At 41.4% G+C, this 22,792-nt stretch overlaps 1 protein-coding gene across 7 annotated transcripts in view; it reads right to left on the minus strand.

Moving 5' to 3' along the window:
• Positions 1-22,792, minus strand: part of kirrel3b (kirre like nephrin family adhesion molecule 3b) — a 137,879-nt gene that overhangs the window by 27,090 nt on the left and 87,997 nt on the right. For all 7 annotated transcript variants that reach the window (XM_019864994.1, XM_019864991.1, XM_019864990.1 and 4 more), the window contains exons 4-6: positions 17,917-18,066; positions 9,609-9,766; positions 7,532-7,682 (exon numbers count right to left, since the gene is read on the minus strand). In XM_019864994.1, the coding sequence (XP_019720553.1) occupies positions 7,532-7,682; positions 9,609-9,766; positions 17,917-18,066 (459 nt within the window). The remainder of the gene's footprint in view (positions 1-7,531; positions 7,683-9,608; positions 9,767-17,916; positions 18,067-22,792) is intronic.

The following is a 22,792-nucleotide window of genomic DNA, read 5'->3' on the forward strand; positions in this document are numbered from 1 at the left end:
CCAAGGCAAAGAGTTACATGCACGTTGTGCATCACTGGACCATGTTTTTTGGATCCTCTTTTTCCTCTGGGCCTTTTCTTTTGCACAGTCTGGTGCGGTATTATCTATGAGATGGAATTCAAAGAACATTTTTATATCCTTCATGAATTTCAACGCTGTTGCCAAAATGAAGAAAATAAAATAAGAGTAAAACCTGTGCTGAGGCATTTACTCTCTTTCCTCGACTCACCCCTGCAACATCATTACCTTTTGCCATCTGTAGTTCTGGTCGTGTTCTGTTACAGCATCAAGGACAGTAGATTAGTCATTTGGGTAAGCGATGCTTTTTTTTTTTTTTTTTGTGTGTGTGTGTGTGTGTGTGTTGATGCTCTCGCTGCCATCTGTTTCAAAATGTGCACTGTGTCTTTGCTCTCTATGTTCAACACTTCTAATGTAATAACAAGGGATTGTACTTGGACGGCGATGAAGAGCAGTCAAACAAAAGACAAACATGTTTTGCCGCCAAACAGTGAAGTGTGTATGGCTGCAAACGGGGGTGGTTTTTAATGTGGAGGGAAACTGATTTTTGCCCTGCAGCGGTGCAGATGTTTTGCCTCTTGCTCAGCTGTCATGAAGCCCACGAGGAGGATATGATCCAAAAAACAAGTATGACGTTACATTAAAACTGGACTATTTTCCAGCAAAACTGTTTGTGTAGGTGTGCCTTCTACCATCGTGAGGCACAAAAAAAATGTCCGGTCCTTCCCTGAACACTCCCAGTAAACATGGCCAACATGCAGTGCTAAAAATCATTTATCCCCCCAAATCTTATTTCCTATTGTTATACAAAATGAGTCTCATTAAGCAATCAAGAACTCAAACCATTTGACAATTTAATCAATATAGGGATAGCACATGGTTATTTTTTCACCAAGTTCAATCAAACTACTACTTTTTTAAAAAATAATATTAAAATCTGTGTACTGTAGAGGCAAAAAAAAGTAAAAATATTTCATATAATATCCATCCAGTCTTTTTAAATAGCGCTTTTTCTCATTAGGTTTGTAGGAGAACTGGAGCGGATCCCATCTGACTTTGGTTGAAAGATGGGGGCTACCTGGACTTGTCGCAAGCCAATTGCTGGGCACATACAGACAAACACGTGTTCACATTCACATGACTTACAGTGGCATGTTTGGACATTTAGAAGTCTTAAAATAACAATCTTTTTTTTTTTTTTTTTTTTGGTCAGAGTAAGCCACAAACAGGTAGCGGTAGTACATGCAAGCGCAAACTGCCGACGTCAAAACAGTGAGGCAAACACCATTCCGCCATATTACTATTCCTGTTTTGAAAAAAAAAAAGTAATTACAAGTAATGACGCAGGCCAATAGATTGTTAGATGCAGTAGGTGGACAGACAAATACTGTTGATAGTCATTACATCTTGAAAAAAAATAGTCACAACTGAAACACAACATTTAAATTGAACCCATGTTCTGCTCACCATTTTATTCTTCGGAGTGACACGCACCACAATTCGTTACTTGCCCTACAAAGGCTTATCAAGTCACGTAAGAATCCACCAGCAGTTATTTCACCGAGACGGTGCCAGGTTAGAGACGATGCCAGGTTAGAAGTGAGTGCACCGTAAAACCACAACAAACTCATATTCCTCCTTTGGCAACGATACGTTAACTGCATTGGTGAGTTTTCTCTGTATAGTCTTTCGCAATGAGTATGTGTGGCTGTTTACAGGGCATGTGGGTGTGTGTCAAAGCAATCTTCACTTGGAGCTGCAATGTTAGTCAGCCCGTTGGGTGTTTTTAGCCATGCAAGTGGTTAATTGCGTGGACAAAAATGTGGGCAGAGGGAACCTCAAAGGCGAAAATGACAGATGTGGCGCTGGAGAGGCCTGTAATAAAAATCCAGCCAGAAGCTGAAGAGCAGCAAAGCAGACATTAAAGAGTTGGGGGAGATGTGGAAGGGAATGGGAGGGGGGGGGGGTGTTTTTGCTAATAGACACACAAATGTCAAAGCCAATTCACAACACATTCTACAAAGCATTTAACACTGCACTTTTTATGCGCGCCGATCCCTATCTTTATTTATTTTTAACTCTTCAGGTCCAGCTGCCGAGAGACTTTTGACAACATAAACGCACATTACAAGCAGTCCGTCTGCTAATTAATCTTCCCCTCCAAGGACTGAAGCTGACCCATAAAAAGGCCCGTTCGGAAGAGATGGTGCCATTGTGACTTTACACCCGTAGCAAAATTACAATTGCTTAACCTCAATAAACCCAATACATTTTGACAGCCATGAGAGCGGTCAAAAAGTTTTTTTTTTTGTTTGTTTGTTTGTTTTTTTAACCTGTCAGCCATGACATACGTTGACTTAAAAGAAAAGTCCATTTGCCATTTTAATGTATAAATGCATGACTTGCAGAGTGGGCGGTACACTGTGAAGGCAACGGCTGATCAATAATTTAGAATGTTGATTCCTTAGCTTCATCAAACGAAGAGTTGCTCGGGGATGGGTGTCAGAGGGATGTATAGAAAAAAAAAAGAGAGGGAAACAGATGATTGCAGCTCCATTCAAACAACAGGACACATTAATAGAAAGGTGGGCAATCTCTGAGTTTCCTGAACGCAGCATACTGATAGCTGCCCTGCTCTTGGCAATTCGCGACTCAAGACTGGCGATTCGCGACTCAAGACTCGTGACTCAAGACTCCGAGCATCATCCTGGCATCCCATTGGCTAAGAGGGACTCTTTTGTATGTAGATATATACATGTGTCTATGCGGCGTCCACGTCATTCGCCCCTTGGGCCATGAGGCGTTCCGAATGTTTTACGTAAATGTGAATGACCCAGACAAAGTGTTCACCACTCGGGCGATCGCTCAGTATGCTGATGTTTGCCTTTTTGACATTTTCGAAGGATTCTTAAAAGCCGAAACAAGCAAACGTCCTTGGATCAGTTCTTTACAAAATGCCAGGCAAAAACTACTTCTGAGAAAGAACATGAACTAAAGAGGGCAAAAAATGTTGAGGATGCAGTTAAAAGTTAAATGACCATCTTTTTTTATTCTTTACTCTTTTCTTAGTTTTTTTATATTCTGCACAACTCTTATTTTTTGTGCAATAATCTAATTGTAACATGTATTTGCTACATATTTCGATGCATTTTTATTCTTTAAAAAACATTTATGTCTGAATTTTGGGGGGCTTGGAACGGATTATAGCATTCGCATGCAAAAAGTGTCCCTGTTCTCTTCTCGTTAAGAAATTTCTTCCAGAACCAATTAATTTTATAATCAGAGGTACCACTGTATCTTCGACAAAGCGAGCATGCACTGTTGCTGAGTCCACTCCCGAAACCTCCCCAACTGCACATATGCATGTCCTTTATTAATTAGCCTCAACAAATGGCATTCCACACGCAGGTCGGCTTGTTTGCAATGCAAACACACAGCGAAGCCAGACAGTGCCAGCATATTCCAATGTGGGTCAACTCTCTTTGGATACAGTCGCACTTAAAAACAGAGAAGGAATATTTATGACGTTTGTGTGATTTGCGGACAAGACGTGGCATAGGTGTTGTTTGATGTCTTTAAAGTGATTATATATTCACAAAGCACAACTCTGGGTTACACCTAGACAACCTAATCATTATGATACTCACAGAGGTATAATGTTTGATACAGCTCTTGGATTGGATCTCGTTACGTTTTTTAACTACATCTAATGATGTGTCCGGTGACTGTACAAGGAAGCACAGTAGGGGTTTTTTCCCACTGATTAGAGGGAATATGTGAAGTCATGCATCGGAGGTAGTCACTCATCCTTTCTCAGTAATTACTGGCCCCTAATTGACAGCGATGGACAAATCTGAAGTCGGCAGTCTATCAGGGTTTTACTCTTACACCTCAACCCCTGAAATCCCACTCATTTTTGCATAAAGTGTATTTAAATGGGAAATTGCTTAACCCAAGGCAACTCTACATGAACTTCTTTTTGTGAGGTGAATGGAAGGAAATTATGCACATTGGCGAGAAGTCACTGCAGTTGAAATGGACTCAATCTAGAGTTACTTTGTTTCAGATGATGAGAACAAAAGAAAGGAGAGATGAAGCACGCACTTCAACTTAAAGGTGATACACACAAATGCGATGCGAAATTTTATTGTGGCATGTCACCTGAACCATCTTTGCATGAATCAATATAAAAATCAATGCCGTTATGGATCCCAAGGGAAAACATAAACATTGCCCAAGGTCTGCTGGGATTGGCTACAGCGATCCTAATGAGGAAAAGCAGGATAGAGACTCGAAATGAAACTGAACGGAATTTTTACTATTGACATTTACAACAATTTAGAGTTATTTTTTTGTCGGATGAGGTGCCATTCAATTTCAACATCTCGATGAACCACACAGTAGAGGAGAAGGGGACCGCGACAATAGCGATACACACATCGGGGCACAAGAAGTCAACTTTTACCGTTGTGCTTGGTTGTCAAGGTAATGGACATAAACAAGCACCTATGGTGATTTTTAAGCCAAAAGAAAAGTTTCCAGCCGCAGTCAAAGTGAAGTTGCGAGCGGTGTGGGAGTGATGGCGAACACAGCTCGACTAAGACATGGGGGCAGCGCCGTTCGCGCCACGCCACAATTTGTGAATGGATTGTGGATGCTTGGTCTAGCGTGTCCGCTTGCACTGTTGTTTGAGCTTTCGCAAAAGCCGGCATCATTTCCGAGGAGCATGTCAGATGGAGAATTTGCCCAGCTGTTCAATTGGCCTATAAAAGATCAGGACTTTGATAGATTTGTGAATGAGGATTGCTAAAAAAACATAACGTGAGTACATTGTTAAATACTTCAACAAAGTACAACTGAACTGCCTTTTTAAAAACATACACTAGCGTGCATGCATGCTAGCATATTTTTTAAGGTAGCGCACGTTTTACCATGCCGGCGTCCAATAATACAATGCACCGCGTGTATGTGTGAAATACAGAAATAGCAGCCACAACTGACCCCACGCCTTTTAATACGGTGCGTCGTATGGTCATGAAAATACGTTGTGAGGGAAAAGCAGCAGCTGCAAAATGAAGTTTACCTTCAGCAACCTGCTGCATTCGGCCCCTCACCAGGGATCCACTTAGACTAATAAGAACCATTTACAGTAACCGTCATTAATCCCTCCTATATTCATGCTCCGCCGAGACACCACTTATTGAAACACATGAGAGCGCGGCTGTTCAAAAGATGAAGTCGAATATATTTATTTTTAACATGGCTTAATGAGGAGACCCTTTCAGGAAAAAAAATAAATAAATCTCATGCAAATTGCTTGCATTTCAACATAAAAAAGACTAAACAGGTATATGCATAAAGTTTATAAAATGGACAATTATAAACACATGTTGGTGTAGGTATGATGCAAGCATATGTTCCTCTCACAGCCTTTCTGGTGGAGTGTGTTATCAGGAGCAGGTGAGTAGTGTGTGTGCAGCACTTCACACTGGCTGCTTATTCACTGCTTTTCTCTCGATGCCTCTCTCGCTGGCTGTGGCCCAATTCGGACTGTGGACCCTCTGCAAACTCTGTATTGCCAGAATATTTCAAAACAGGCAAGATATGTATTTTCCATCCGTATCCAAGCACCTCTCAGTGGATCATGAAGACAATTATCAAGGGGCTTCCCTTTCTGTTATATAGGCTTACATTTTCCAAACAAATAATATCGACAGTATGGGAAGGGCAAAGTGTGTGCAATTTAGATTTAATAATTCACTGACCTTGCCAAATATCTGTTCTGCCACAATAGCCTTCTTTTCGTTTAATTCCTTGTGGCCTGACTGAATATCTGTTCTTTCCGAATGGACCTTCTTTTTGTTTAATTCTTTGTGGTCCATAATTGAATAAGAAGGTCATGTCACAAAAGAAATTTGAGCCTCTAATAAGGACAAAAGAGCAATTAAACTGGTTCAAAACAACAACACAGAAAACGGCTTGTTTAAAAAAAAAAAAAAACAAGCTGTGCTTCAAATTCTGCTGCTGAGCCAAGAACCTTGTAATTGAATAAGGCACCATGGAAATTAAGCAAATTGATACCCAACACGCGTGAATCAAAGTTCAATTACGGCATGTTTCATTTTTGCATTTTAATTTGAAAGTGTATGTCAGCGGAAAAGAAATCAGCTCTGCTGAGCTGTGCTGCGCCACTTACCTGTCGAGTCAGTGCAGTGGGGAGGAGGAGGAGAAGGAGAAGGGGGGAGGAGCGCGTTAAAGAGGGATGGTGTCGAGGCTAAACCTTGTGGGAGACAATTTTGAGTCACGACAATTAGTCTCCGCTGTTGCTCACTTTGTTCTCACGCTGTGGGACTTTTATTTTAACCCGACCTTTAAATGTGCACATTTTAGAGTGCTAATTTTAGTTTAGTTTTCAGTTTTTTTTGGGTTGAATTGTAGTTTTCATCGCACGGCGTCGACCACGATACAAGCATCATTAGCTTTAGTGATATATCTACATATGTACTGTATGAGTGTGGATACTTTCCCCATGACTAAGCGACAGAAATAAAACAATAGCTTCGGCGGACTCCAAGGAATGCAAACAAAAGACATATTTTAGACTCGTGTGCCTAAAGTGGCCAGATCATGCGGTGCCCGCTCTTGCCGTGTTTGCCTCCTTTTATGCACATACTGCAAAGAACAAAGCTGCCTGTCATAATGGCCCCCTGAATAGCATTTTCTGCTTTATTAGACATACTTAATGGTGTCGACAGGGCTGCAAATGATGCAAGATCCCTTTTGTACTAAGCTCCCCTCTCTCAGTTCTCAAAAAGATTCCCAGACAAGCGGCCCCCAAGTATTTTTGCACATTGGGCATGCTTTGCCTGTTTTAAAAAAAGATCGCACATGTTCTCATCTAAGGAAGACGGATGGCGGTCGCGAGGCAATCATAGTAGAGATCAATCCTGCTCACGACAGATGGATAGCTCTGTTCGTATTTATACATAAATAAAAAATAAAAGATGCATTGCTATTTCATCCGTCCTGTTACGAGGATGGTACGAGGACATTGATAGTAAAGGGAGTGGAACATTGAATGTCGACACGAGTTGACCTTTATCTACTGTAAACGCTTGGGATTAGTATAATAAGGGATAATATATTAATCTGGAAGAATTATCACCAGGCGTGTGGAATTGACTGTTGATTATTGAATTGATCACAATGCTTGGCTGTGACCAGCAGAGATGCTGTCGAGTCAGTCATTGCTCGTTTGCCGTCTATAGAAGAACAGCACGGCATCAGCAGTGCAAAGCTGCGCTACATCCACACTCAGGAAGGTCTCAGGGCGGCATTTTTCGACTCAAAATGACACTGACATGAAAACGGGAGTTTAAAACAATTAGAGAAAGCATTGCCCATTTCTACAGTGAAGAGAAGATACGTGACTTTTAAAGTAATACATGAAAAAGACGACAAGGTAAAAGATATAACTATTCCCCCGTCAAAGAAGATGAAGTGATGTGCTTACGCTGGACGTCAATTGTGACACCGGTCTCCTTGCCATTGGGGACTGCCTTGTTTGAGGCCTTACAAATGATCTGTTGGCCAGTCTCGATGTTGGAGGCCGACAGATAGAGCGTGCTCACCGTGGTCTCTCTCCTCCCATCGCGGAGCAACGTCTGCAGACAGAGACGAGAGGGAGAAAGACAGCAAATTTATGTCTGGACCACATTTGCGGGCATTCATATGATCATGGACTTCGTGCTTTTGAATGCTCCGCCCATCCATCCATTGGCTATGCTGTATTGCTGTATTCAGGGTGAGAGGGGAAGTTGGAGCCTGAAGTGCACAGAGCCAAATTAACCTGACACAGTACAGTGCAGTATATAATGTACATATGTGACGGGTGACACGACGGATATAATACTAATAATAATACTAATAATATTGTTGTTGTTGTTGTTGTTGTTTTTTTTTTTTTTTAATCAGAGATCTTAGATTAGGCACGTTATTGTATAGTCGCTAGAGAGCATACTTGAAAACTGTGCGGCCTCGTGTGTATCCAATGAAAATCATCGAGAGTGTCAGTGCACAATGTCACATCTCACATTTCACATCTGCTGTCTCTGTAAGAGTACAGAAGTGAAGACAGGAAGCACATTCTCCATTTATGCCATTAACAAGAAGCACTTTTAGCAATTTTTTTTATTCAAATAAGTGTGGTAACATGTCCCGGTCCAATCGATTGCATTTATCTCTTTTAGCTCTTTGAAAAAAGTCGATAACGATGAGGCAGCCAGGACAGGGTGGGGAAGAGCATTGAATGGGAGAAGAGGGGAGATGTTCGTGCTTGAAAGTACTTGGTCTCTTGATGCCATTTGTGCAAATGCAAATAGAACATGGCAATATTGATCTCATTATTAGCCTTGGGGGTTAGTGTCAGTAAAGCTCAGGTGACCATGATGCCAGGCTGGTGTGAATGGTGGTGACGGTTAAAAATCAAGGAAAAAACACATTCTGTCAATCACCGGCAGAGATGACAGCCCGCTGTACAGATTTTGGAAACAGGTTGGTAAAAACGAAGACAAGCGCAACTGAAGAAGAACATCATAACAGAAGGGAAGCGTCACTGATAGTTCCATGATCTTGCCATCTGCTTGTCTCAGTTGATTTGTATGATGGACCAAAAAAACAACAACAAAAAAAACGTGTTTTTGTTATCAAAACTTCAACCTGTGTTTTCAAGGGAATTGCTTTCAAGAAGCCATCTGGATCGTGAGGCAAAAGGCCACCAACAACTCTGCATGTGTGGCACCTTCGCAGTAATGATTTACAGCAAATGCAAAGACGGCAATCAACAGGTGTTTTTGGTCCGGATCCTGTCCAAAAAGGAAATCATTGTATGCAAAGTTGTGCTCGCACGGATATTTTGTAAGGAATATACCCACGTTAAGCAATTTGGTAAAACTGTACTTTCTGTGTGCTTCTTCAAACACCCGTCATGACAAACTCCAAGAAATGCTGTCACAACATCTTTGACAAGCAAAACTGAAATGAAAACTATTAATTCATCAATATCAATATCGTCATACGGTACTGCAATGGCCAATCCGAGCTATCTTCGGGTAGTAGGTGGGGGACACCCTGAACAGGTTGCCAGCCAATCGCAGGGCACGCAGAGACGAACAACCATCCATGCTCACACTCACACCTAGGGACAATTGAGAGTGTTCAATCAGCCTGCCATGCATGTTTTTGGAATGTGGGAGGAAACCGGAGTACCCGGAGAAAACCCACGCATACAGAGGGAGAACATACAAACTCCACACAGGAAGGCCGGGATCAAACCCACGACCTCTGCACTGTGAGGTCGACGCGCTAACCACTGGACCAATGGGCCGTCCATTTATCGAAATAGTCTTTGTCTTTATATGTGTTACTTTATGTACAGCACTTTGTATGCAGCTGTGGTTGTTTTGAAGTGCTCAGTGAATTGAAATTTGACTAAATTCTCCTGAAAGCAGACTTCTCAGCACAAGCCCCATTTTCCATTCCTCCCCCCAGAGTCTCCTAACCTGCTATGTGACACACACCTCGAAGCTTACCTTGGAGTGCATGGCCCCATTGAGGACCTCTCCGTTGCGGATCCAGATGATGGAGGCTGCTGGCTTGGCGTTATCAGCATGGCAGGTCAGATTGAGCGGGTCGCCGGCTCTCAGGCTCACCACTGGCCCTCCGCTGATGATGGGGTCTTCGGGTGGGACTATGGATGCAGACATTGAGAGGAAGAGCCATAAGATCACCATGTGACGATAGCTTGTAAATTAGGACTAGAATATGCAGTCGTCACATTTTTTTGGGCCAAAAACTTAAAGACGTCAACTTTTTTTTAAGGTAAAATGACAACACATTTGATCACATCACAAATAGCTGCTATGACTTCAGAATTTGCTCCCAAAATACCACTTGTTACATTTTGTCAATGATAACTGAACATCAATGTTATTGTCAAGGTTTAATTATTATCCAAAATAACATTGTAATGATTTATATACGGCCTGCGGGCCAGAACCGGCCCACAAGGAGGTTTGATCAGGCCCACAGGGTAATTTAAAAGTTAAAAAAATGCACTAAAGACATGGAATTAATATTTTTAATAAAATGCAATTTATGCATTATCTGCTAAGGGGCACACTGTTTTGATCAGAGCAGAAGAAAAAAAATTACAGTATTTTGATCAGAGAAGAAAACTGCATTTTCAGTCTGTCACTGAGACCCAACAGAGCAGACGGTGTCAATGCGCCAATGCTTCTTTGTACCAAAACGAAGGAAAGACATGAAGATGTCAACTTTTTTTTTAAGGTAAATTGACAACACCTTTGATCACATCACAAATAGCTGCTATGACTTCAGAATGAGTTTGACACTCCTGGCCTAAAGTGTCCATCGATGAATTATATCTTTGTCATCCCAAAAAAACGGGATTCAATTACCATCAAATAATTTCATACAGATGCAAGTTGAGGCTTAAGAAGCTTGGCAGATCACGCGAGATCCCGGCTTCGATGATCAACTCTCTGTCCTTTGAATAGATCTGCCCATATATGTGTCCATACAATCCAAGCAGAAATATCAACATTAATTGTAATTCTCAAACCATTCTCTGACACACAGCTATGCATGTGTTTTACTTCCCGAGCTTTGCCAAATATATATAATATGCCTACATACCATTGATCAAAGTCCCGTTCGTCGTTTACCCATGAGCTGCTTTTTTTTTTTTTTTTTTTTTTCATCTAACTCAAACTGCAGTGAATTATTGATTGACCCGAATGCTCATTACAATGCAGATCTGGGGCGCGATGAAATCAAAGGCTGCAGGCAGCTGTCGAATCTCTCTACACAAGTGCCATGATTGGAAGGAAGGCTTGTTATGCGTTAGATTTATGCTGTCAGACTGCACCGGAGATGAATGCAAATAAAGGAAATGTAATTTGGGACAGTGTTTTGCACATTTAATGACAATACGTATAATTGGGCTCTTTGACAGCTTGCATGAAGGAATATGTGATGTGCTGTAAAAGCTGTGCATACCATACTTTATTGATCTATTTTGTTCTTATCCCTGTCGCTTTTGAATTAATTGTGGCATCCGGGGCCACCGGCATCATATAATTTTATTTGTTTGTTGCAAACCATTTTTACGATAATTGCTCCGAAGGATTACCCTAAGGATTACTGTTGAAATTGCCTATCCTTTATTGATCTCTCCTTGCACATTTGAGTAAGTTTTTAATGCAGTATAGGTTGCTCAGAAATGCAATTTTCTGTCACTTTGTGCTAGCAGCGGGTGTTTTACTGACCTTCGTGAAATTAACAGTCGATTAATCAAAAGTTGGTGTGTCTTACTTTTTTTTCTGTTTTTAAATATGTATGGGTTTGTAACTAAGGGCAAAAAACAATGCAAACTGCAATTGTATCATGACGATCACGAGAGAATCGCAAAAAAGTAAACATATTCAGAGATAGTGAAAGAAAACAAAAAACAAAAAAAACCCTGAATATTTAAAATTAGCATTTACTTTTCTAATTGATTTTTACATATTTCTTTATGTTTTGGTGAAATATACCCCCCCCCCCACACACACACACACAAAAAAATAAAAATAAATAAAAGCTCGAACTACTAGGAAGCCATCCACCCGACTCCTTGTTTTATTGTGCGGTCTAATTCATCGTATAGTTTAGGTATACATCCCCCGGCAATATAATGTGTTTGATGGTGGGTGGTGGATCGTAAAAATGTTTAAATACCACACGCTGAAGTTTCCATTTTCAGTTGCAACCATACCTTGCGCTGCTTCGATTGTAAGGGCAAAATTTATGAATGCCCACATTCAAGTAACTTGTTTTTCCTTTTGGATGACTGATGAATTAGTTGGTCATTGAAAAACTTTGCAAGAGGAGTGCTGCATTCAAGCCTGCCATACACAGACATGGTGTAGCCTGTTTCTTCTCTTGGTGACGACGTACCTTTTGTCTCTCAAGTGTCACGTCAAAGCAATTCTTCTTCTTCTTCTTCTCCTTTCGGCACGTCCCTTTTCAGGGGTCGCCACAGCGAGTCATTAATTCCCAACCGTTCCTGCAAACCGCCCTATCAACTCGCACGTCCGTCTTGGCAAAAGTTTTACGCCGGATGCCCTTCCTGACGCAACCCTCCCCATTTCTCCGGGCTTGGGACCGGCACCGGGGAACAGTGTACCCACAGGGGAGGGCACTGCTCCCCAGCGGCTGGGTTGTCACGTCAAAGCAATGACATTACAAATACAATCAATTTGAAATGACAAATTGAAATTTGGTTGACCTATATTGCACAGAGATATTTGGATGTAGTGCGATGGGAAAGTATTGAACCAGACAATGAATTCATTTTGGCTGGACTTCCAATCAAGGACAATTCCCACACTGGTTGCCATTCTGTCTTTCGGTTTAAAATGCAGTCTTCGTTTGTCCGTCTTCCTTTCATCCGCTGCTCATTATTAATATGCAAGAGAGTTTGGAGAGCATGAGTATTCTCAGGTCAGTACTATTCTCGTCAAATGGAGGGGAGGTTTGTATGAAGGCTCACACTTTTTGTCCTTTCGCACCAAGTGGAAAAAAACGAGGTCACAAAGCTCTCATGGTACTGTTCTGTTGCGTGGAATATGTAAATAAGCCAGGGAGTGTGTGACAAGCATCGCAATGCAGAGACGAGCCTAACATTTGTCATTGAAGGAATCAATTGGCACCAAAATTCAGCGGAAGAAGGAAAAAAAAATGGCTGCGGTTGATTGTAAAATGCAGCGCCGCTGTCAAAGCACACGTTAGTAAAATGTCAAGCATAGAAGGCAGCCATAAAAGCGTTTTATGGCATGATGGAGATGAGAGGATAATCTGACAATATGTGACCGATTGGAAAGTATAATCACCATCACATAACTGAACACATAGCAAAACTCTTAAAAGCCTCTTAGAAGAAAAGGGGAAAAAAAGATGCAGTTTTTGACCCCCTCGACAAAGAAAAATAAGCCTAAGTGTACCGATTTCATGCATAATGTTCCATCACTGTATTCGTTAATTGCTTTCATTACATTAGCAGGATGATGGAAAAAAAAATCCAAGAAAACTTGGGCAAGGTAAGGTAACCACTTAAAGACTGTTTACAGATCTGCTACCCTTGAAGAAATATGAATGACGACATTCAGGCACTAGACTGTCTACTGAATAAGGTGAGCAATTTGGGTGGATATGCAAATTAAGACTGTCGGATTGTCGAGCAGTCTCTACCGAGTCCCATTTTACTACCGTACTGATCATTTGGGATGACTGCATACTGCCCAAAGAGCACTTGGGCCTCACATGCAGAGATTTTCATATCATTTTCATTGTGAGTGCCTGAGAGGAGGGAGCGAGGGGGAAGCGGACCCATAACATATCATAAAAGAAAGACGTGAAACTCATTGAATTTGGTTATTTCTTTTCATCTAAAATCATTCACTCAGTCCACCTTATTACGACCGGGCGGGTCTGACAGTTATACAGAGTGCAAGCCCTGAACTTGAATCAGCCATCATCATTACTGTGCTGTTTGCAAAGTCTGCAGTCCCTAATGGTTCTAAATTAGCTCTTTGCTGCAGCTATTCGATAGTCTTGGCATAAGTAGTGTGGTCAGTGGGACAGATTGATCGCTGCTTTTTAATTACAGGTCTGACTCACTGCAAACCTGGCCCCACTCGCTGCTTTTTTTCCTCTCATCGGTGCAAAGTTCGCAAGAGTGCGGACTTACTGTCCGCACTCCTGCGAATTTTTAGTTGCATATGCTGTACTTGTACTCTGAGAATAATGGGTGCGCAGGATTGTGCGTTTGTTCAGCAGTGTGCGTCAATGACCAGTAAATTGTAGCATTCAAAAACACCTGCACGACAACGTTTTGTTATGATTAGCCATAGTTTGTTTTACTGGAGTGGTTTGGTCGAGTGTTTGATGTGGGACTCATTCATGAACCCGTTGGTGTGATCAATAACGTCAGTCCGTTAAGCAGTGCAACGGAACCAGTGAGAATCTGAGGTTCAAAATATGTGTGCCGACTGGAAGTGCAGTGCTCTCTACTCAAATCTTGGCTTGTCTTAAAAGCGACTGATTTCAAAAGTCCAGCTTTTTATCCTGTTTTGGACACATTCCTATTGGTCCTCTTTGGGAATGTCATGTTCCGGTTTGTTTTGATTTCAGTTTGCGGCGGGCGTGCTGGGCGTTCCCTCCAGCACCGCCCCTGTCACCTTAATAATAGGCTATTTAACCATGGTTAAGATCTAATGTAAAATGCCTTTGAAAAATAAAAAGAGTATACAGTATATGACGGTAGGCTAATTTTACCTCATCTAGGACAGGGATTGACTCCAACCTTCGGCCAGGTAACAATTGCTTTGCCGATGTTGGACCTGCTGGGCTACACTCAATTTGGGAGAGACCTCTGCAAAGAAGTATGGAGGCCATTTAGGGGATTCACCCCTCGGCATTCCCAGGGTGTGAGCGATTGAGAAAGAAACTATTTGGAGTTGGAAATGAACAAGGAGGGCAGAGAGAAGATATGTAATGTGTAGCTGCTGTGCTTTAGCTGACGTGTCCTGAACAACAATGAGCCGCATGTGTTGTCTGGCTTGTGCAGAAGAAAGTAGGCATGGGGCCGTCTGTCACCGACTGCGACAGCTTGCTGAGTTTGGGATAGATCAGGAAAGAAAGCAGTCAAAACGATGAGGAGAAGAGGGAATACCAATAGTGCAGGTTGTTGCAGGAACATGCATAACTCACTGGGCCAAACTCTTCTGTCAGTGCTGTCACTCGACATCTGTCTGAGAACCAGAAGCTCCTCAGGTATGCGCACAGATACACAAATGCACATAATACGAGGATTCATTTGTTGGGAAAGAACAGGGACCATATTGTGTGGGCCATGTAATGTTTTGAACCTGAACCGGTTGCCAGCCAATCGCAGGGCACACAGAGACAAACAGCCATCCACGCTCACACTCACACCTAGGGACAATATAGAGTGTTAAATCAGCCTGTCATGCATGTTTGTGGAATGTGGGAGGAAACCGGAATACCCGGAGAAAACCCACGCAGGTCCGGGGAGAACATGCAAACTCCACACAGGGAGGCCGGAGCTGGAATTGTACCTGGTACCTCTGCACTGTGAGGCCAATGCGATAACCACTGGACCACAGGGCTGCCAGTTTGTACACTCCATTTACCATGTAATTATTTATTTATTTTTATCAAATTTCGCTATGTGGAGCATGCATAGCGTTTTTCATGAAAAGTACAAAAAGTCACCAACTACAGTTCATTGTTACTCGTTCGTTCGTTCGAACACAAATAGGGAACGCACGAAAATGGTAGTTCATTTGTATTCGTTTTTTCCCCCGTCAATTGGCGCAGAATGGAAATCTGAAACGAGACCAATCGTGTTTTCAGGTTTGTATGCTAAAATTAATGATTCGATATAAACCAACAACAACAAAAGATACCCTTGGGCATTTGTTGACATGAATATTTAGTGCTACACAAGTCCAACATATTAACAATGCCGCTGGAGGAAAACAAATACAAAGCACACAATCACTCTTGCAATGACAAGCTATCAATTCAATGTTTTGTCACAAAGCCATGGTCACATTGTTGCTGACCTAGCTCTGTAGATTAAAAAAAAAAAAAAAAAAATCAAAAGGTATCCATAGCAACTGTAACGTATATCAATATACATCAGTGAAATACATCAGTGTAGTGCAAATTCCTTCAATATCAAAGCATTCCATGTGCTGTATGTGACAAACATCTATGGGTGTCCTCGCACAAGAGTAACTCAAAACTGCACATTGCTGTATTGTTGCCATCATAAATAGTAATGCTGTCCAAAACAAGTTGCTTTTGTGAAACACTGTGGAACTTAAAGCAGTCATGGAGAGCAATGCATTTTACTTGAATGCTTTTGCAGGAAAGTCACAAAAATCCTCAATTTTAATCTTGTATTTCATTCGCACTTTTAGAATGTAAAGAATAATAACTAATCAATCGAAATCACAATTTTTGATGAGCTAATGCATGTTAGGGTTCGCAACATACTCTTAGATTGATTTTGTGCATCAGCCAAGACCAGCACTGCTGTGTGTCTTTGGAAGACGCCCTCAATAAAACATGAAAACACAATATTTACTTCATTGTTTTGGATGGGGAAAAGTCCAACCCTGTGTTCATAAATATCAGTGTCCGAGATCATCACAGTCCAGAGTGGACTGGAGTCCACACAGTGGACTTTGGATGGATGTTGCGCAATGAAATACAGAATGAAGGTTAAAGGTCAATATTAGCTAGCTACTTTGCCCATTTCACGGTACCTTAACACTTAACACTGTTATCCATTAATGTTAGATGCTGATCTGCTCACAGTTTTTTGTTGTTGTTTTTTTCACGGATTCATGGCTACTCAAATTTTCAGCCACTCTTCTTCCCACTTCACCCAATAAAAATCTCTCCAAATTGCAAGAAAAAGAGGGTGAATCCTAAAATTTTAGACCTTTTCAGCTCTGCATGGAAGTACCAATAATTTTTCACTGATATCCATCTGCAGGATGGCCAATAAGACACAACGCTTCAATTTGTCTTTCCCTCTCTGTTTAATTTGCTTCAATTTTTCTTTACCTCCTTGTTTCCGCTGCAGTCCTTTTCCCTACAAATCGTTAGGTTTGCTTTTCATTAGGCCAGATCAATAAGGTGGATCAGTCGCCACGCTCCCAACTCTTTCCTTGTTTTCTTTAACTTTCTGCTTACTGACTCCAAAATAACATCACAGCAAAGGCCTATCCTCCGAGGTGGGGAGCAGTAAAATTCAGCAAAGGCCTGATAAACCAACCGAGAGACCAGAAACGTTGAGCTGATTAGCAGCATGGAAAATCAGTTGAAGATTAGTTTCCTCATCATTAAGCTGACCCAGAGTACCGCAGATCAAATCACTAAAAAATGGTTGGATTCTTGCTCAAAGAAATAACGATTCCCTCAGAATTTTACAGTATCAAATGCAACTAGTGGCCAAGCAAAAGTGAAGATAAAACAGATAAATGAACTGATTGACATTGTTCATTTTTTTTAAAGACGCAAAACACAGAACTGTATTTCGGCAATGCTGGTGATTATATCCAAAGTTTATTTTTGTCCAGTGCAAGATTTAACAGGATATAATTTGCAGTTCTAGGGATTTTTTTTTTCTCAGAATGATCAAAATGGAATCGTATCATTTAGGAAGACAGCTCTTCTCTTATAATGTGCATTTGTTAGCAGACTACTTCTATGCGCACTGAGGGCGCAGGACAGCCGAGTGGTGCTGTTATGTTTCCGTCAGCCTGTGAGTATTCTCGTTCATCCAGGCCATTTCATTCTCAGGGCAATGAAACAATCGGACTGTTCTGGTTGCCTTTGAAGATGTTTTGCCTCAGACCAGCGGGCTTTATCAGTTCACGCATGTCGGCTAGATAGGTGAGAGCTGTCCTATCTAGTCTACGTGCATAAACAGATGAAGCCTGCTTGGGTGACAGGTGAAACATCTTCGAAGACAACCAGAACAGTCAAGCTGTGATCGATTCAATGCCCTGAGTATATTTCATGTCTCTCTTCCTTTGCATATATCCTCACCGAAATGTAAAGCTACTTCATTGGCCCATGTACAACGTTGAGGGAATTCGGGAGCTATTTTTCCCCCTGCATAGTCTTGCTAAAGGAATTTCACTGAAACTGTAGGTTGTTATTCAACAACAAAGCTGTTGAAGGCTCAAGATCTTGGATGGTATCATACAGTATGTTGTGTGCTTAATTCGGACTCACCGAGCACAGTGAGGCGGGCAGGACGGGATCTCATGGCAGCTTGGACAGCCTGACACTCAAACACGGCATCATCCATCAGCTCCACACGCTGGATTCGCAAATGATGTTCCCCGGAGCCATGGTCGCCAATCACTGTGTAACGGGGATAGCCTGCAGCACAAACATATTTGCTCATGTTTACCACACGTTAAATCAACTGAATGGTCAAAGATTTTCTTAGTAACAGTAAATTCGTCGGCAAGCAAGTTTGGGAGTTTGAAAAGAAATTGTTATGGCAGCCACACAAATGGAGATGATAGAGTTTGTTCAATTCATACTTGAGTAAAAATGCCTCTGAGGGTTTTATAGCACTGCTGGTGAAGTTAACGAGTTTGGTTGGAGGTTATAAAAGAAAAATATGCTTGACTGCAACCACAAAGACTTTCACTCTAGTCGCTTGCTCAGTCCAATGATTTGCAGTTCAATAATGCAGGAAAGCATGGGAATATCCATGAGACATAGTGCCCATTCTACACAATTCAACACCGCCGGTTTCGGAGTTACCCCCTGAACTAACATTGTGATGCGCATTCAAAGTGGATAGCAGAGTGTATCCCAGGATGTTTGACAAGGAAGCCGTCTCTTTTTACTGCATCTGGAATTGCTTGTCCCCTCAGACCGATTTCCTTTTCCTTCCGATCCACTGTTTGTTTTTATGATGATGCTAATTGTGGAATAAGGAGAGCAGGGCTGTTCATGAAAAAACTACACTCCGCGCTATCATGAAAACTTGCAGAAAAATAGAGACAACTCCCTCCTTGTGGTCTTAATGTCAGATCAATGATGAAAGCACGGCTGAATGACTTTATGATGGATCGGATCAGATCAGATCAGATTAGAGTCTGCGTGAGTGCCACATTTGAATTTACTGAACAGGTGAAAACATTGGATGCCCACACAACTCAAAACATGCGTACAAGATCAAGTGATAAAGAAATGATAAACGTTGAAATCCCACGGGGTTAAACTTCAACACTACGCCACCTGGCTCACAGAGTCACAAACCACAGAATGTGTATCCCTGCTTTCGCTTTTGCTCCAGTTTTGATTTACAGCAAGTGCTATTTTATTCGCCGTGAGTATGTTGCTTGGTTAGACATGCAAAAATGGATGATGTCTAGCATAGGCAGGGAATATCTTTGCACAAAATCAGAAATGAGTACCGTACTTTCCGCATGATAAGGCACACCTACAAGCATTCAGTTTTCTCAAATCCGACAGTGCGCTTTATAATCCGATGTGCCTTATTTATGAATCAATACTCTGATTTATTGGACGTAGCATTTTGAATGCTCTGTAAAGCTCTTTGTTACAACTGCAGTGGTTGTGAAAGCACAATATAAATAAAAGCTGTATTGTATTGTATTCCCCTTATCCATCTTGTGGATGCATAATGCAACCTCAGCCACTATTGTAGCGCCCTATATATGAACACAGTTTTAAAATATGCCATTCATTGAAGGTGCGCCTTATAATCCGAAGCGCCTTATAGTGCGGAAAATACGGTCATTGAATTTTGTGCAATGTGAGGGAAACTTGAAAGTAAACTCACACGTTTCTCATGTCCAAAAGGTGGACGTGTATGAATCCGACGGATGTTGTGGTAAATGTTGACTTTTCAGTAACTGCTACCCGATGACTCAACAAAAATGCCAAAACACCTCAGTTCTTCACTGTAAAGTTTTAGCAGTCTGGATTTTTTTTTGTTGCAGTGCAAAAACCAGCCCAGGAATTCTTACACCTCTTGGCAGCAAGTCCTTGAATTGTTCTATTGCGAAAGACATCGTCTGTTCAAAGTCCAATTACTGATGGTTGGTTCAGTGAATCCAGTTGTCTTTAATAGAGCATGAAGTGGTTTCATTTTATGCTGGTGCAGTGAGTTATAGCCGATTAAGCCACTCTCTGCATTTCACCCTCCTACGTGTAGCTTTTAATCTTAAGCGTCCATACACTAGGAGTGCCAAGGACAAAGGAACACATCAGCATTAAAGCTATGGAAACTCATGCCATAGCAAGGCAATACGCACAAAAAAAAAAGAAAAAAAAGTGCACCGGCAATGTTGGGAATGTGAGACTGAAGGTGATAATGACTTCCATCTTTAAATGTAATAATTTCTGACAATGTGTCCTACATTGAGAAAGAAAGCCGCGTCACATTAAAGCCAGTTGTAAACGTAAAGGAGTTTAATTAAGAGCCATCACATTTAAAGGCTCCAATTAGTCATATGAATAATCATTGACAAGGGAAAGACAAATTCCTTTGGCGTGTGCAGGAAAGGGCCTGAAATAGCAGACGCATCATTATGTGCGGAAGGTCATCCAGAAAATCATTGAGTTTCACTTTTACTGTATGTCCATTGATGAGATTCAAGGCTATGATGACATTGTGGATCACAAGGGTAATGATCATCATGACATAATCACAATGATATACCTTTAGTTGACTCCAGTTCACTTAGAGAGCATATACGTGTAGGTGCTACATTCTAACACTTTGCAGACTCTCTCTCTCTCTCTCTCTCTCTCTCTCTCTCTCTCTCTCTCTCTCTCTCTCTCTGTCTAATATAGTTTATATGACCAAACTGCATTCACACCGAATGTCTCAAACACCTTAACGGACATAAAGTTTGGAAGTAAATATGCTTCAAATACCTCAACTTTTTGGACTTAAAGGGGAAGTCAAGTGATAAAATGTCCTATGTGCCCCAAGTAGTCAGAACAAAGTTTTCTGATTAATACCGTATTTGTGGAAAATTAATTAATGATCAAAATCCATACATTTCTATCTACCTCAGTGGGACGGCCATTTTGCCACATTCCTTTGACTGAGAATGCCATCACAAACGCCCAGTGGCTTAGCGCGACAACCGATCACGGCTGAAACCAAGAAAACAGGTGAGCCATGTTCGGACGTTAAATATAAAGGAGCTAATTTGCTCAAGGGCGCAGTTTGTCATTTGGAATGAGTTTGCGTTGGCAGTGTCAGACAATACACTTGAAACTGTTCATTACAAAGTATGTTCAAAGGCTGTTATAACCAAAGCAAGTAGCACAACCGAATTATTTCAGCATTTGAGACAGACACTTGAAACTGCTCAGTGCGTAACTTGGGAGAACACAGAAGGGAGCCCAAAAACTCCCGCTAAGAAACAGAAGTATTCCGTACGACAAGAAAGGAGCCTTGTATCACACATTCTCAGAATCAAACTGCATCTTGTCAAAGACATCGTTCCCATTGATACGTTCCAAAAGCAAAGATTTAGGGACATGTTGATCTGCTTCAATGGCAACATAAAATGAACTTTTCGCGGCTCAACCATCTCAACGAGAAATAGCTTTCTATTCCTGATACAGTTAAGTGCCACATCAGAGAGGGTTTTCATTGAAGTGTCGAACATACAACGGGATGTACCGTAAGCCTAATTTTAGATACATTTAATGGCTAAAGTGAATGTTTTTTCCACCAGGAGAAAGCACTTTTATGTTGATGTTATCTGTCAAGATAATAATTATATTTCATTCTAACTGTGGAAGTTGAGGGAAAAATGGTTTCAGGAGAAATAAAGCATATCGCTGAAAAACGGTGGACAGCAGCCACCATACACCGATCATAATCGTCGAACTTGGGAGAGGGTGTGAGGGCTAGTGGACGGTGGCAGTCATTCGCTGAATGTAGTCGTCTTAGTAGACGGGCTTCGATAGGCCTCGAAATGTACCAGTCATTTGTGAATCCCCTGAAATTTCCGATGGGCACCTGGGGGTTGATGCCCCCACATACATAAATCCTAGTGATGCCCCTGGTTGGGTGTTTGAGTCCATCTGTTTGTAATCTTTGAAGAAAAATCACCAAGTGAATATGTAGACTTCTGTGTTCGTTGACTGCTAATAACTTATTCTTGAAAGGTAGAGTGTTTTGTTCTTTGTTAACATTGACATGGCATCATGGTTGGATTCATTTTATACTTGCGGGAGTTCAAGCGATGCTTTTCATGAAATAATATTGTCGTTGGTAACTTCTGTTTATATGATGCTTAAAATGATTAAACTGTTGCTTAAATCATTATTGTCTTGATGGTGAGAGTAGTTCAAGGCTGGCACTTGTGTTGAAACGGTTTTGATCTAAACGGATTATAATGGTGCCATGTTTTGGAATGAAAGCAAGTTGGAAGTGGATCAGTTTCACAGGACGGATTGTGCGTGATTTTGAATGTTCCGCAGTCATTTTGCCAATCGGTTAATCTGTGCCTGTGGCAGTCAAGCATTTCTGCATTCTAGGTTAATCTCTCTAACTGGCCCCATAAGGGAGACTAATTAGAATTTGAGGTGAAACCTATACAGTTGCCTTTTCCCTTTTTTTTTCTTTGTCCTAAATAGGCAACATGATCATAAATATTGTGAGTATGACTAGGATTGTCCCGCCGCACCAGATGACGGATGATAATGCACGTGATGTTTTTGCACGCGGGTACGTTGATCTTTGAAGTCAGCGAAATTCCGGAGTCATAATGCGGTACCCAAACCAAACAATGTAAAATACCCACATTAAGGAGTAATGAAACCATTACCAGGAATGGATTTGTCTTGAGGCTAGATCAATAATGTGTGTGTGTGTGTGTGTGTGTGTGTGTGTGTGTGTGTGTGTGTGTGTGTGTGTGTGTGCGTGTGTGCGTGTGTGTGTGTGAGAAAGCAAAAACACAGGCATTGACTAATGAGTTAAATCTTTCACCTAGAATGTGTTTCACCCAACGTAAACGCAAGGGGATAGGAACAGGTTTCGGGTGACTGGTGCATGCAGTGCTTGCATGAATGGAAACAAACAAAAAAAAAAAAAACGGCG

Source organism: Hippocampus comes, unplaced genomic scaffold (genome assembly GCF_001891065.2).
Source record: "Hippocampus comes isolate QL1 unplaced genomic scaffold, H_comes_QL1_v1.1 scaffold276, whole genome shotgun sequence".
NCBI lineage: Eukaryota > Metazoa > Chordata > Actinopteri > Syngnathiformes > Syngnathidae > Hippocampus > Hippocampus comes.